The 16,435-nt window shown below is 41.2% G+C and overlaps 1 protein-coding gene across 1 annotated transcript in view; it reads left to right on the top strand.

Annotated features, from left to right (window-relative positions):
- Positions 1-9,353: 9,353 nt before the first annotated feature.
- RASA1 (RAS p21 protein activator 1) overlaps positions 9,354-16,435 on the top strand; it is a 52,366-nt gene continuing 45,284 nt past the window's right edge. The window contains exons 1-3 of the mRNA XM_009641123.2: positions 9,354-9,401; positions 10,245-10,324; positions 14,750-14,899. Coding sequence (XP_009639418.1) covers positions 9,354-9,401; positions 10,245-10,324; positions 14,750-14,899 — 278 coding nt within the window. The remainder of the gene's footprint in view (positions 9,402-10,244; positions 10,325-14,749; positions 14,900-16,435) is intronic.

Consider the following 16,435-nt stretch of genomic DNA (forward strand, 5'->3'; position numbering starts at 1 on the left):
TGCTTCTTCTGTTAGACCCAGCCAGGTTCCTCAGAGAACTGAGGAAAAAGCTAAAAAGCAAGCTTTTTCTGAAATATTTTTAGACAGTGGGTTAGTTACGTACGGGTAGTCACCTGTTTGATGCTAACCAATTGTTACCACATCTACAATTCTGAGTGTGTTTTGCAGCCAGAATATTGTCTTGTACATCATGTGCAAGCACGATGGTTAACTTGCATGGAAGAGGATGTTAGATTTCTGACAAGGAGCACGTGCTGGGGGAAGACTGCAGAGGCCCGGGTTTTGCGTTGGTTGACAAGGCTACTTACCTTATTCAGACAAAGGGGACACTGAAGCTTTTGCAGGACCAGGGCATAGCTCTGTAGTTAAATGCTCTTCTCTTGAAGGTTCTTTCATACAGAAACATCCGAGAAATAAAATACATTTGAAAAATGGCTTCAGAAGTTCATGCTTCCGTATACGTAGCCTTTTTCTTTGTAACTTTATCCTTGGTGTGTGACTTTTCAGTCAAAAAAACGTAAGTTGGCTGTTCAAAACAATTAGAAGCCTTGTTTCCTTTCATTCATCTCTTATTTATTTTATACAGCGTCAGTTTTTACCATTCTCAGTGAAGTCATTTAAATTGGCCATATGTCGATAGTAAATTGTATCCTTTCAGTCCTGCTGTTTTATTTTGGAAGTGCCCTTTCTTTGTAGTCATACCATCTGCTTCGAAGGAGTCGAGCTCTTGATTTATTACCAAAAACAAAGATCAATATTATCTATCATCTTTTATAAGGAAAGGTCCAATATAAGTTTTTAAGAGGAGTAATTGATCTTGCAATTTAAACTTGGATTAAATTTCTCCAGTTGAATGTGGTTACAAAACTGCTGTTCCATTTGTTTAAATATGACTGCCAGCTCCACCCTTTCCCACTTCCTCCTAATTCATTCAGTTTTTACAGGAGGCATGCAGGGTTGGCGTGATGGATAATTCCACCATTCTGTCGAATGGCTTTGTTTCTTTGCCATAACTGCTTGCAATGCGTTACGTGTACATCAGAAAATTGAGAGCGGTTTTCACTCCTGGCCTCGCTTTGTGTGACAGAAAGTTCCTATTCTCCTGTGTAAGAATGAAAAGGCATTAATTTCTTTTCTAACAGTAACAACTCACTAGGCTTCCTTACCTTCCATCGACATGCATCGCATTTCAGGATGTACTGAATGGTTGCTTACTGACTCCAGACAAAAATATCTGGTAAAGATGCAGCTGGTTTTCATACTCCAATCTTAGATTAGTCTTTTAAGTGTAAAATGAAGCTTTCTGTATGGACTTAGACACAGCTTTATCGCTTTCTCATCTCCTAGCTTGTTTTGCAAATGAAAAAAAAAAAAGCAAACCACAAAACACACACGACAACCAAAATCCGAGTGAGTTCCCACTTAGCAAGTGTTAGGCCATAAAAGTGTTGCAGACCAAATTTTTTTTTTAAATATGAGTAAGTTTTTTAAGTACGATGTAGTTGACAGTCTGGCTTTCACAGTAACTAACCTGAAGGGATGGGAAGTGAAGCAGATGCAAGTTCTGCACTTCCCATCAGGATGCTGTAAATATAGTTCATCCAGAGTAGTCAGGATGTGTTCGTCTTTGCTAACAAGCACCTAATACACTTAATTTCCTCTTCTTTTCCGTGTACCTAAGGAAAAAGGGGATATGTTTTCTCTTAGTGTGTTTTCTTTAATTTTCTAGCTGTGGGTGGGGATTGTCAGCAAGTAACAGGTTCTCTTTATTCACAAACTGAAAATCTCCAAGTAGGGTTGATTTTTTTATCTTCTCTGAGCCTGAGTGAAACTGATTTAGGGCTTGTCTGTTCGGCGTGTGTGTGTGGCTTCTCATTTTTCTGGAGCACAACAGCAGCGTGTTTATATTGCGGCTTAATGCTAGGTGGGAGGCACAGGAATAAAGTGGGCAACTCTGTGTTTGTTTTCGTCATTTTTTCCATGCTTTCTACCCCATTTGCAAAGATCACTGACAAGAGGCTGAAGTAGTGTAAGGAAATGCTTTCAGATTTAATGAATGAACGCTGGGTTATTTGGTTGTAAACTAGTTGTACGTGGAATAGTTCAGTTATTTATGTATTTGATTAAAAAGAATCTTAGTTGACAAAATTTTTTTGGATCCTAGTGTTGCGTTAAGGTGGCAGAAGCTGTTCCAGTATGTTCCAGCAAAACTGACGTTTTCATGCGGTGTGTTTTGAGCAATGGTTATCAGTTTGAAATGGGAATTGGCTGGAATCGAAAGCTATCAACCATACCAAATGAAATAGGCTGTCAAAGTACTGTCTGGTTAAAACAAATCTTACCCAAAGCAGATGTATGCCTCCAGTCACTGTTGGTGCCTGTTCAGGCAACGTAATGGTGAGAAAGAGCTGAAGATAGAGAGATGGATAGAGCAATATTGAGTAAGCACGGATTGCATGAAAGTAGAACATTTTTCTGCCAGAACATAGTGTGAAGTTCTGCTTTCTTCACGAGTGTCGAAGGTGGCAAGTCCAGAGTTCTGCAGCATTTTGTTTGTTTCAGTAACTCATCAAAAGGAATTTTTTTTTTTTTTAATAACGGTTGAAGGCCTTTTTCCGTGCTGATGAATGAATCTGAAAAAATGAGGGGAAATAATATTGTCATGTTCAGTTAAGTCGTGTATAAAGAGTGAAAAATGAAATGTGATATAGGTTGATTTTAGCATATGAAGTTTCTTTCCTGTTTAGCAGTTAATGTGGTTAGCAGGTAAACCTTTTCTTTTTTTAGATAACAAATTTATTAATTCCTGTTCTGTACTGAAGGGAAACACCTTACTTTTCTGAAGTTGAAGGGTAGTGTACTGATTTGGCCACTTAAAAAATAGACCTGAATATAAATCTGGTTTTAGTTCCAGCTGAATGTGTGGTGGTAGAAGTGTTGTCTTAAATTAATGGTGAAAAGCAGCAGAGCAAAATCGTACCTAACCATGTATAGGAAGTGAGGCCATAAGTAAATTGGGTATGTTAGGTATGTATATAAATGAAAGCTTCAGATGAAGACGACCAGAAGCAGAACAGTATTTGATGCCAGAAAAAGTCTGAGGAGGATTTTTCAGTAGTTTAGTCAGTATTTCTAGTTAACATCAGATGTTGTAATTTTGTTTAAACAGTGAATAGAGTCTCTTGACCTGCACTTTATCTAGTTGACTCCTAGAACTTCAGTGTGGGACTTAGGCACTTCCATCTGCTGGCCTACTCTGTCGCCTTTTCTTCACCTTTTCTCGTCCTGATGTTTTGTGGCTGGGGGGGTGGGGAGGAACACAAATTTTACCAGTGGGGCATGCATTTCTTCAGTGAAGGATCCCATCTGTTTTTCCAGCCGTAGATTCTTAGGACTTCCGTAGTAGTTTTCCAGTGTCTCACATATCTTCCTTTCTCCTTGAACAAAACAAAACAAAAAAACCTTGGTATTTATCTCACTGGTAGGCACAGTAGGAGGGAGGAGAAGGCATCTTGTTTTAACACTGTCTTTGTGCTGCACAGAAATACTGCAGTGAAACTATTCCATGTCCCTCTGAAGTATGGACAGCACCAATAAAATCTTACCAGTGCTTGACAAGTTTTGTATACTTGTCCTGTTTTATATACTTCTATATAAAACATAAAGACTGCAGGCGGTTTGCAGCAATTTTTATTTTTACATAAAACATCTGCTTTATCACTCTGGAGCAGAAGAAAGTTTCTGTTCTTACATGAGTCTATCTTTAAATTATATTTCGCGTTGAAGGTGATGGGGAGTATTTAGCCTGGATTTATGAGGAGGAAATCATGCTTAACCAACATAACAGCCGTCTGCAATGAGATCATCGGCTCAGGGAGAAACGGGGAGAGTTTACCTCAACTTCAGTAAGGCGTTTGACACTGTCTGCCGTAGCTCCCTCGTAGACAAGCTGACAGCGTACAGGTTAGGTAAATGGACAGCGAGGTGGATTGAAAACCGGCTGAACGGCCGGGCCCAGAGGGTGGTGATCAGCGGCACAAAGTCCAGGTGGAGGCAAGGCACTGGTGGTGTTCCCCAGGGTGTACCCAGGGGCCAACACTGTCAACGTCTTGATTAATGACCTGGATGCTGGGACAGAGTGCACCCTTAGCGAGTTCTCAGGCAATGCAAAACTGAGAGGAGTGGCTGAAACACCGGGTGGGTGTGCTGCCATCCAGAGTGTCCCGGACGGGCTGGAGAACTGGGCTGTGAGGGATCTCGTGAAGTTCAACAACGGAAACACAAAGCTCTGGCACTGGGGAGGAATAACGCCACGCATGTGCTGGGGGCTGAGCAGCTGGAGAGCAGCTCTCTACAGAGAGGCAAGTGGGTGTCCTGGTGGACAGAGCCAGCAATGTGTCCTCATGGCGAAGGAGGATAACAGAGTCTTGGGCTGCGCTGGGAGGAGCATTGCCAGTGGGTTGAAGGGGGTGATCCTTCCCCTTTGCTCAGCACCTGTGAGACACATTTGGGATGCTGGGACCAGTGCTGGGGTTGCCAGAAGAAGAGAGACGTGGACTTACTGAAGCGGGCCCAGTGTGGGGCCACCAAGGTGTTGAAGGGACTGGATCATCTGTCAGATGAGGAGAGGCTGAGAGGGCTGGGACTGTTCAGTCTGGAGAAGAGGAGACTTCGGTGGGTCTTATCCATGCGTATAAATACCTGATGGGAGGGAATGGAGATGAAGGAGCCAGACTGTCCTCAGTTCTGCCTAGTGACAGGGCAAGAGGCAATAGAAACAAATTAAAAAACCCTTGAGATTCCATCTGAATACAAAAAAGTGGCTTTTTTTTTTGTGGGAGCGGTTGAACAGCGGCAGAGCTTTGCCCAGAGAGGTTGTGGAGTCTCCGTCAGTTGGAGATGTTCATTACCCGACGGAACACGGCTCTGCGCAGCCTGCTGTAGCTGATACTGCTTGAGTGGGGTGGGATGGGGGGGTTGGACTAGATCCCCAGATGTCAATTCCAGGCTAAGTAATCCTGTATGTGTATAACTATACAACTGTAGTTGAGGATCGCTGTTACAGGACCTATTTGCTGAAAATTGTTACTTGAAGTAGACAGGAATCGGATCGGTGGCAACACCTGATAGGGAAGGCTTTAAAGGAAAGTACAAGAGATCCTTAGTTGGGTGAATAGAATATTTAATTATTTTCTATGTAGGCAGATCTCCTAATTTCTGCTGTAAAAGCTCAAGAAGTTGCTTTTTTTAAAAAAGAAATCTTTCTAAGGCAGCTAACAATGGTGCTTAAATATCTAATAATTTTGCTTGGAATGCCTACCTAAAAAGTTATCTTTTTAATTACAGTTATTAATGTGTACAAATTAATGGATACAAACCAGTGTTGCTAAATTAACTTGAAGGCTCCACAGTCATATTTCGGGGAAGGACTATCAAGGTTGCCGGGACACTCAGTATACCCAGTCAGTGTTCTGGTAAGTTAGCAGTCTAGTTCTTGTGATTATCAGGCCTTAAAAAAGTAATTTTAATCTTCAAATTTCAGTATTTTGAGCTGCTTCTCAGGCCAGCTTTTTGTTAGGCTTTCCTTTTTTGTTAAACTGAGAGAGTAATAGCTGTTCATCCTCAAGTGCTAGGTGGGATTTGTAAGTATACAGTTTCAGGAGGGTTGGAATATATAGAATCACAGAACCATAGAACAGCCCAGGCTGAGAGGGACCTTGAAAGACCATCTGCTCCAGCCCTTTGTGGGAAGGGGAGTGTAGTTTGGATTATCTAGAACGCTGTCCATTTGCATCTTGAGAGAATGATGGGGGTTCTACCACATCCCTGGGTTGTTTGTTCCAGGAAATGATTGTTCTCACTGTTTAAAAAAAAAACAAAAACAAAAAACCTAAATACTGGAATACAGTGATGAGGTCCCCCTGAGCCTTCTCTTCTGCAGGGAGAAGAGACCCAACTCCTTCAGTATTTCCTTACAGCGTAGATTCTCCATCCCTCTGATCATCTTGTGGTGCTCCTTTGGATCCTCTCCAGTCTGTCTGCATCTTTCTTGACTTGTGGGGACCAGAGCTGGACACAGGACTCCAGGTGCGGCCTGATGACTGGGTAGAGTGGGATGATCATGCTTCTGTCTCTGCTGGCAATGTCCTTGTGGATGCAGCCCAGGATCTGATCCGCCTTCATTGCTGCAGTGGCACACTGCTGACTCAGGTTCATCTTCTTGTCCACCAGGACCCTGGGTCCCTCTCAGCAAGGCTGATCCCCAGTCTGGTATCATCAACAAACTTCGTGAGGGTGCTTTCAATCCCATTATCCAGCTCATTTATGAAGATGTTGAACAGCGTGGGGCCGAGTATTGATCCCTGGGGGACCACACCTATGACGGGCTGCCAGCCGGAGTACAAACCACTGATCACCATGCTCTGAATGTGGCCCATGAGCCAATGTCCTACCCATTTGCAGACCACCCATCCAGGCTGTGTCTTGCCAGTTTGTCCAGTTAGTGTTGAGCTGTTATCTGTATGTAATTATATTTGAAGAAGTTGAATATGTAACTACATGGGAATATTTAAGACGTTGCAGTTTTCTATTAAGGATTACTGCCGTTGGCTCTTCAGGGGTGGGTATATGATTTTCTTATTAATAGCTACTTATAGGTATTTGGACAAGAGTTTTGTCTACGAACTTCCCCTTGCAGAGCACACTGGACTAGTTTCCAGAAACCATCTAGGTTTAGCCAATCTCTGATAATCAGCTCAGGATTCATAAAGTAATTCTGTGTAGATTTGTGTAAGAAGTTTTTCTAAAATTTTAGTCTCTTTTTTTATTATTTTAAGTCCATCTCTTGCTTTCCGTAAAACGATTCATGTGTTAAGTAAATGTTCACCCTTATGTAGGACATGCACAAAACCATGTTCTGTCTATGGTTTACTCATTGGGTTTTGTATGGTTATCATATAGATAAATTGTATCATCTTTTTCTATATATAAAATTCAAGAGTAGCGATAAATCAGTCAATTCCTTTTTTGTATTGCCATCTGTTAGTAGAGTAACACTGGAGATGTTACAAGATTCAAGCTTGGATACTTGCTTAATCCAGAAGATTAAGGAATTGCTTGCATTATCTTGTTCAAACCACACCTTTTCCCCAGATTTTTTTCTTGCATAGATTTTTGTGCATTCTAAGCATCTGTGGAGAGATTTTTTTTTTGTTCTTTACACTCCTTGGCAGTGAAAGGGATGCTAGAGAAAAGTCTTTATTCCTCCAAAAGCAAAATGTTACCAAGCCTCTGTAGTAATCATCTTGTTCTATAGTCAAGACCAGAAGTAGTTCTTTTTTAGTTGTGCGCACAGTTCTTTCATGCCAGGCTGTTGGATTTGTTGTGTATGTATTGTACTCCAGGTTATGTTCCCCACTGTTGTGCCTAGTGCATGTGGCAAATGCTGTGCTTCTTTTAATTCAGGCATTGTACCTATCTTTGATTTTTAGTGTATAACTGTCAGGGTTTTCTCGTTAGAGAAGCAGTTATCTATGTGTGGGTGCAATGCACCTCCCCAGGGAGGCATTTCAGCTTGCAAGAGGTGAGAGTGGAGCACAAAACAAAAACCTGTGCTTGGTTAGAGAGGGTGAGGTGCAAGGAGGAGGAGGGAGTTGAAGGAGCCTCTGGTGCATTTAATGAAGTTAATGGCAGACAAGATGAACAACATCTGAGAAATTCCTTAACTATTGCCAAAGAGTATCTGTTGATTTGTGTAGCAGTATTAGCACTGTTTCTGTAATAGTTACCCTTCATTCAAACAGAAAAAGGCGTATTTTTGACCTGAGGGCACAAGCAGGAAGCATGTAAAAATGGGAAGCTTCTTGCTAAAAACTTTAATGAGTTCCAGAATTCACTTCCTAAGCTGATTCTTGAGTAAGAAAATGTGAGCTGTTTCAAGAGCTGGTTTTCAGCCAGTTTAGCTATATTTCACCTGCTTATTCGTGGCTTTTGCAAAAATGAGATAGTCTTCAGTAAGTATATATGAGGCAGGATTGGAAGAAATCTTTTGGCTATGTTGGTTATTATGCTGCTGTCACTTCTTTGTCTCTCTTAAAGCTGACGGCATTGTTTCTCACAGCAAATGAAACTTTTAGAACCTTTCTTTCCTTAGTGAAGTTACTTAAATGTATTCCTTCATGACTGTATGCTTGTCTTGCTCTTTCATCTTCTTTTTGTTAAGATGTACTCAGGTTTTTGGTTGGTCTGTTTTGTTCTAGCCCAGAGCTGATACACGCTCTGCCGACAGTGTTTTAATGGCTCCTGTTGAAGGCATGTGCAAGTCCCATGGTTGACAGGTTGGCACAGCTGGTGTATCGATGAGTGCCTATGGTAGTGACTTCCCACCTTAGTTGGCTGGTTCCTACTCTTGAAGTGCAGCGTGGTTCGGTTTTCCACATGCTGTTTCTAAGGGGTTTTTCAGAATCACAGAATGGCAAGGGTTGGAAGGGCTCTCCGGAGCTCACCCAGTCCAACCTCCATGCTCAAGCAGGCTCACCCAGAGCAGGGTGCACAGGACATCGTCCAGGCGGAGGTTGAGTATCTCCAGAGAAGGAGACTCCACAGCCCCCCTGGGCAGCCTGTTCCAGTGCTCTGTCACCCTCAAAGTAAAGAAGTTCTTCTGCATATTCAACTGAAACCTCTTCTGCTTCAGTTTGTGCCCATTGCCCCTTGTCCTGGCGCTGGGCACCACTGGGAAGAGTCTGGCTCCGTCCTCGTGGCACCCGCCCTTGAGATACTTGTACGTGTTGATGAGATCCCCTCTCAGCCTTCTCTTCTCCAGGCTGAACAAGCCCACCTCCCTTAGCCTTTCCTCATAGGGGAGATGCTCCAGTCCCCTCATCATCCTTGTTGCCCTCCTCTGGTTTTGGAACAGTCAAATGAGAAAAGCACGGTTATTCTTCATTAGGCTTACATCAGTACGCTTACATGCATTGTACTGCCTCTTAGCAAAATGCACAGGGATGCAAAAGGGATAAAAACCTCTCCCTCCCTTCCTTAGAAGAGTATGTAACACTCAATTTTGTGCATACTGACAAAAAAGCACTTGCTTGGCTTCAAGTTAGTTTCAGCTCTTGTTTCACCATCTTAAAGGTGCATCCAGTGTAGCAGTTGATATATATTTATGGAGCTTTTTCTGTCAGGATGTCCTTTCTGATGTGGAGAACTGCAAAGACTTGGTCAAAAATTGGTAACGACTGAGTAGTAACTAACAAGTCAGAAGAAGTGTGTGAATTTAGTAAAGCCTGAGTGAAACTTAATTTAATCTCTGTAAATAATGTGCATAAAGGAAGTAATGCAGCCTTACCGATCACATGGAGATGGGGGATAAAGTGTTAAAAGGAAGAGTCTGGATAAAAATGGTAAAACTAAGAATGCATTTTAGGCTGAGAGAAACTGTAAGACTGAAGTGAAACATCAACAGTGAATAGGAGCACGAAGTCTTCAGACAGAAAGCTTGAGAGGGGATGGTTGATGGTAACAGGATAAGAAGAAACAAGTAAGAATACAGGGTATTCTGTTGTGTAGTGTTTGTTTTTCCTCCTCTGACTTCATGAAACTGTACTTGAGATTCCTGTGTGCCATTTGAAATTGAGGATTTTCCCAGTTCAAGCTGATCATCTTTGCTCTCTTTTGCTTTTAACGGGAACGGAGCTCACGTAGTCTCATGAGATGGTAACAAGAATCTGTAATATATGAAGGGTACTAAGGCAGTGACTGAACTGATAGGAGGGGAGCTCCGACCATGACTCCAGTTCTCCATTCTTGTTACGGGTTGTGTTTGAAGCAGCAAGGTATGGCGAAGAGCAGCCCTGAGTGAAGTGGATGTGGTATTTGATGACTGCTTTTCCTGTGCACCACAACTTTTTTTTTCTAGACAGAAATAGAGAGGTCTGCAGCTATGGTCAACATCTGCATTTGGACTGAGTCGCTCAACACCACTTCTACTCCCCTTCAGCACTTTCCCCCGCATTCCCTCCTCCCTCACCTAAGTACAGTGTTCCTAAGTAAAAATTGCAGTGTACTGTAATGGCAGAATCCATTAGTGGAACAACTAAGCTTTGTAATATTTGCTTTTCCCACATGTAAAAAGGAAATATGTAAATAAAAGGATTTGCTTGAACAATGTGACACGCTTCCACACACAATAGCAGCTGCCTCCTTCCAGATGGTAAATTCACCATCTGCTACCTCTTTGTGAACAGCCCCTGCCTTACCATGGACCCTGTGGTCTGTCCATGTTGGGGGGCAAAAGTCCCATTCCGTTACCATACCGTGGCGCTTGGTAAAGGGATGCAGGGTAGTTGCATTCCCACTCGCAGTAGAAAGTGCTGTCTAACGACGCAGGTGTGACTGGGTGTCTGGTACCCAGCATCTTCCATGGAGCCAAGGAAAATTAAGGAGCTCTTGTTTGCAGGCTGGAGGCAACAGCTCTAACTGCAGTGGAACCCATTTCACGAGGTCATCACCTGGCTTGTGGCTGTGGCTGCAGTGTCGGGACCATTCTCCTAGGCAGCTGTACGTTGTTGTGTCTGCGCTCTCACTGTAATTGAGATTGGGATGCGTAGGGTTGGAGCTTTGAATGTGCTGCTTCTGACTTAAACTGGCAGAGGGGAGTATTTCCTTGCACAGCTTCTGACTGATTTGTGAAACGTGGAAGCCTGTTACCGGTATTCTCTTAGAAGCAAAATAAAGGTCGCAATTTAGGTAACAAGTTTACAAGTTTGTTACAGCAGTTAAATGGGTGGTCATGGAAACAACCACCTAAATTGGGATACACAGTTGGTAAAACATTTTACAGTTGAATCACTCCATAACATTCTGTTGCAAGGCTACTTGTGTTTTCTCTTTTAGTGCATCTCATAATAGCTATTGTATTGTCAGGGCACTAGCTCTGATTCAGAATGCCATTTAATTATGTTTGCTCGAAAGACTGTGAAAATAGTGGATTGTCAGCATTTAAAAATGTGCAAAGTTAATGTTAGAAACACAGAAGTGTTCCCAGGTAGCACTAGGCAAGCAAGCAGAGGTGGCTGACTAGAAATGATAGGGATCTTGTCGTTGGCAGTGATGAAGGATATACATCTAGGTGGTAGCGAGTTACGGTTTTGAGCGCACACATTTGGTAAGACACAGCCACAGGGACAACTTTGTATTTACAAACAGCTAGGCGGGTTTTTTATTTGGTCCCCTCCTATGCAAACCCTAATTCCTTTTGTGAGACTTGCAGTGCACTGTAAGTAGGATTGCCTTTTAGGTCTGTTCGGAAGCTGTATTTGAGGTAGATCAAGAGACCAGATTAAGGGTTGCATCTAACTGTGAGTGTATTAAACTTGAAGCTGTTAAAAATGCTGAAGGTGTTGATCTTGACATATAAAACTCAAAATGGTGCAGAGCCTCCAAAGAAGGAAAGGTGATTTATTTTTGAAGAAACACTGAACTCGACCTTTGTTGAGATACCTGATTGAGGGTTAAAGGCAGAGGATCTGGGGTTTATTTTACTTCAGAAGGTCCCACCCTTCAGCGCGTTCTGCACTCTTTATTCTCTGATGAAATTACGAGTAGGGGGCAGGTTCTGTAGTTTAGTCATTTCTGTTGTACCTTCTTCAGATAGCATTGAGTATTGGATGGATATTCTGATATAACTGATAATACAGCATAAGTCATCTTAACATTTTTCACTAGTATGAGTTTGTGCTCAGTACATTAGCCAATATTCACAGAAAAATTGATCTATGGATATATTTCAAAGCAAAAAAATCCCACAACTTCTTAACAGGAGTATTAAAACCTAGATAATGCTTCTCCTTAATTGAGCACTTGATATCCTTAAATCAGATTGAGCACTGCGATTTTGTAAAATAATCTTTACTGTTTACTATCAAAGTACATGAAGATAATGATGTAAACTTGCGGAGTGCATCTTTATATAATACTGAAAACAGGTGACAGCTGGGTGAAATACACAATGTGCGCTACTAAAAAAGACTTTCAACGCTTATGCTTGAATAAAGTGGTTCTGTCTAGTGATGCAACTCTGCTCTCTGGGAAAATGCAGTTATTTCCCAACAAGCATTTTGCGTACTCCAATGGTATCTTAAAAGCTTGTACTTCAGTGTGTATCTTGTTCATTAAAGACGTGCTATCTACAGAGGCTTCCTGAGGATACCACTTGAGCCGTTTTCTGCTATCATTGCTCAGTATTGACTGCTCTGCTGCCACTTGTATCTTCATATCCGTTGGTAGTTAAATTCAGTGTTAATGCTTATTTTTGTAGCTGGTTTTATAGAGTAATTTGTGCTTTACCCTAATGCATAGTGAGCTGTAAAATGCCATGTATACAGCTGCTAATATTTCAAATTTGTGCTCGGTGACACTGAATTTAGTTTCACTTAGAAGTTAACTAGAAATTTTTATGTCAGAAAACAAACCTTTTCTGAAATGGGGGAGCACATATTTTTTAACCTGGCTTCTACTTACTTGGTCATAAATATCTTTTGTTATGCTTGATGTAAAAATATTGAATTGGAGAGAATGTATGTAGCCTGTTCAGCGTTAGAGAAAGCGATCTCCAGTATGTGCGCTATACCAGTGTGTGTGGGTGTGTATATATATATATTTTTTTTTTTTTCCATCACTGGCGAGGAAGGTGTCCTCTTTGTTGAAAGCTTCTGGTCTTAAAATTTGAGCGCCCAAGTTTGTGCTATCATTGTAAGATATCCCTGTCCCTTACAGAAAAGTTGAATGCTTTGTTTGCAAGTAATCCTGCCTTTTTGTTCTCCTGATATATTTTTTTATTAGTAATTTGCATTCTTACTAAAACTCTTACCTTCCCCATTTCGAAAAGTTTGACGTTGTAAGGCAGTGTGTCTCTCAGTGGAGTCAAGATATTTTTCTCAAGTGGGTGATATAAAGGAACAATTAAAAGCTTGGTGAACTTATTGTTAGTTTAAAACAGGCTTTGTGGAATGTTGATTTCTCAGAATTTCTTGATCAGGAAGGTTTCTTGGGTCTCCGGGGAGTTTCTTACTTCGTGAAAGTTGGTCTATCCAGAAGAGCAAAGCCCGGTGGTTGCGACATGTACCAGGAATGAACAGACTCTGGTTTCAGCCGTGCTGTGCACACCGACAAAGCAGAGTGTTTCATCCTAGGTGCTTCAAAATAGGCGGTCTTGATTTCGTTTCATGACAGAAAGGACCCTCCTGGCGGGGGTATCCACTTTTTTGCAGACCTTAAGCGGCAGGACCACGAGGCTGCCTGGTTCTGGAAGGGGACGAGAGAGGATCTCGCTAACGCAGCTCGGCCTGCAGCAGCAGCCTCAAGCGCCACGTGTTGCACAGACACAGCAGTGCTTTTTCTGGTTTAACTTGTTTTGGTCAGGATGAGGAAGAGAAGCAGAGGACAGGTATACTAGCAAGCACACAGCTTTGCCAGGGTAAACAGTATCTGTGCTGGTGCTGCTTCTGCTGGTAGTACGTGGTGTTTATCGGTTGAGTCTATCTGATTCTCATTCTGATTAAAAGCTTTCAAGACTTTTTCTTCCATTTCATGGAAAAAAAACATGTCTGGTCAGATTTTATCAGCAGCCCAGCTATTTTATTTTATTTTTTTTTACTGTAATCTGTGCAATTTTTGGTATTCTCGCATACATTAGTTCAAAAGGTCATTTACATACCTCTTCCAAAATGCATTTTTGTGACTCTTGCAAGAGTTATTTTAGAACTAAAAGGCAGATGGTCAGTGAGAAATCATTTGAATGGTCTAAAGCAGCGTGTATATGGAACCTAATGATTCCTTGAGTGTAGAAATTAAAGGTTGAATTAAGCATAGTTAGTTGATGGATGCAGAGCTAAGAAATTATTAGAGTATGTGGCTCCGGAACATGCTGTGGCTTTGTGAAGGTGGTGAGAACAATGCTTGGCTTTATATTTGAATGGCACTCTCCATTCCTGTGCTTTTTTTTTTTTTTTTTTAACAACAAATTTTTTCGAAACCTAATACTTGATCGTTTGGAGTAGAACGAGTGTTCTGACAAAAGCTGTGTAAATAAAGTGAGGTAAGGCGAATGAATGAATGAATGAATAGCACCAGTCTTTACTTTAGATTGAAGTGTTCTTTTGTCATATTTTGCAGTCTGTGATTTGCCGTGCATCTGCGCTTGCTTTTAATTGATGGAGTACTCATTGCGATTAGGAAGGACTGTTTTGGGGCTGGATGGTGGTCTGGTCGCTGCTTGTTTCTCCAATTCAATGCAGGCTTTGCTGCAGCAGTATCCGTGTCAGCTGAGAAATGGGTTGTTACAACTCACTTCTCAGTTTATGCTTTTGGAAAATCCAGCCTGAACTGAAGCCCGCATAGGCTTAAAACACCACAGTCTTCCAAGTCAGATCAGTCAGCTCTGGTTCTGTTTGTTTAAAATAAGCAAATTAGGGAGGAGAGAAGAGCTGATGATACGTGTAGAGCCTCCAACACTTGGGATGGCTTGCTGAGAGAAGCAGGTTATCTGAAAAACTACGGTGTCTTAAAAATACTGTTTATTGGAAATAAGTAAACTGGGAAGTTGAACATGTAAAGGTATGAAAACTTTGAAACAAAAGTTTGGAATTGCATCATTTTTAACTGAAAGCCTTTGTTAGTTCCATAGATCTCTTCTGGGGGAATAAACAAAACCCTTAAGTTCTAAGGACACCCATTGTTATTCTTTTCTCAGGTGGTATCATGGAAAACTTGACAGAACAATCGCAGAAGAACGTCTTCGACAAGCGGGAAAACCTGGAAGTTACCTTATTCGAGAGAGTGATCGGAGACCAGGTTCATTTGTGCTTTCATTCCTTAGTAAAACAAATGTCAATCATTTTAGGTGAGAATTAAATGTTTTACTTTAAAATACTATGATCTGTCTATTTTCGGTCTTAGAACAATACACTACAAACAGAAAACAATCGCTGTGTTGTATTTGAATATTTTTGACTCTTTATTCTTGCATGGTACAGCTTTTTAGTTGTGTTTGTTTTAAAATATGCTGCTTAAAAATTATGCTGTAGGCCAAAGAATAAAAATGTGAGGAGACCCAACAACATCTGGATAGAGAAGCCTGTCTAAAGCGGTTGTGAATAGACTTAAAGCAAAACTCAGGTTTCATTAGTCATTTGAGGAGATCGTTTTGAGTCTGTTCCACAGCAGCCATTGTAACTCACAGGACATACTTAAAATGCTAGGACGCCTGGTTGCTGCCTTGATTTTGAGGGGAAAAACCCCAAAAATCCCAAACCAAAAAAAAAAAACCAAGACAAAACACAGAGATTATGTAGTTAATAATCCAAAGGTTTGTCAGTATGTGTTAGAATTAGTTGTTCTAAATACAAGAAGCTCTTTATCCAAAGCTGTAACTAGGACTATTTTACCATTGCCAAACTGTGTGCATTAGTAAATTCATTTATTCTTTAGCGTAAACGAGATGTATTCTGAGAAGAGCTTGAAGGTTAATCAGCAAGTGGAGTGCTGCAGTGTAATGTTCATCTTCACAAAATAGGAAAGGAAATCTTTCTGCAGCAGTAAAAGAAATCTTTGTCAGTTGTCTTGATAGCAAGAAACAAATTCAAAGCAAATTCTTCAACTTCTGCAAGTGGAAATTATCCAGAATACCAACATATGAGCTGCTACGTGCATGGTTTGTAAATGCAGGGAGTTTTTAGTTGCATCTGCTGTGTGATGAAGTGTGGTTCAGAGGTCCCGATCTACCGTTGACATGAAGGCATAATTCTCTTCTAAGTGCAGACAATATAGCACACAAATAGTATCTCATGTTTGCATCTTGCCATCTGAGCTATCAATTTCAGCTTCTCAGCTATAGTGATACTGGTTTGGGAATTGGTTACTGTGGAGCAGTAGCAGAAAAGTAAACTCTTCTAATACTTGCTTTCTAATGCTGCTTTAAGAGTCCTGGATTATTTTTAATAAGTTCTCCTTTGGAAGCCAGTGTCAGGCAATTTGACTGTTGGTTCATACCCACCATAAAAGTGTTTCTGGCATTTCAGGTAGAAAATAGTCTTAATTGTTTCCAGTTCCCTAAGGAATATTTTCAAAGCTTACAAGAATCTTTCATTCTGAGATCCATAAAATACATAGAGATAAGTATCCAAAGGGAATTAATTTGTTAGTTAATACTGTTCTTCAGAGACTGGACATGTTTTCAGTTTCATTCTTTGACTGCCAGGTGTCTATTTTTGTTTGTTACTAGAGAGGCGGGTATTACTCAAGAACATTGTCAACCTCGAGAATGGCAACCTTTAAGTAATTTCAAGCAAAAACAGGGATGGAGCTCCTCTGTCCCACAGAGCAGAAGTGCTCTTTCCACCAAAGCCTCATCTTTGCCAGTTGTAACCTACCAGGAATG

This window comes from Egretta garzetta, unplaced genomic scaffold (genome assembly GCF_000687185.1).
Source record: "Egretta garzetta isolate BGI_Z169 unplaced genomic scaffold, ASM68718v1 scaffold136, whole genome shotgun sequence".
Taxonomy (NCBI): domain Eukaryota; kingdom Metazoa; phylum Chordata; class Aves; order Pelecaniformes; family Ardeidae; genus Egretta; species Egretta garzetta.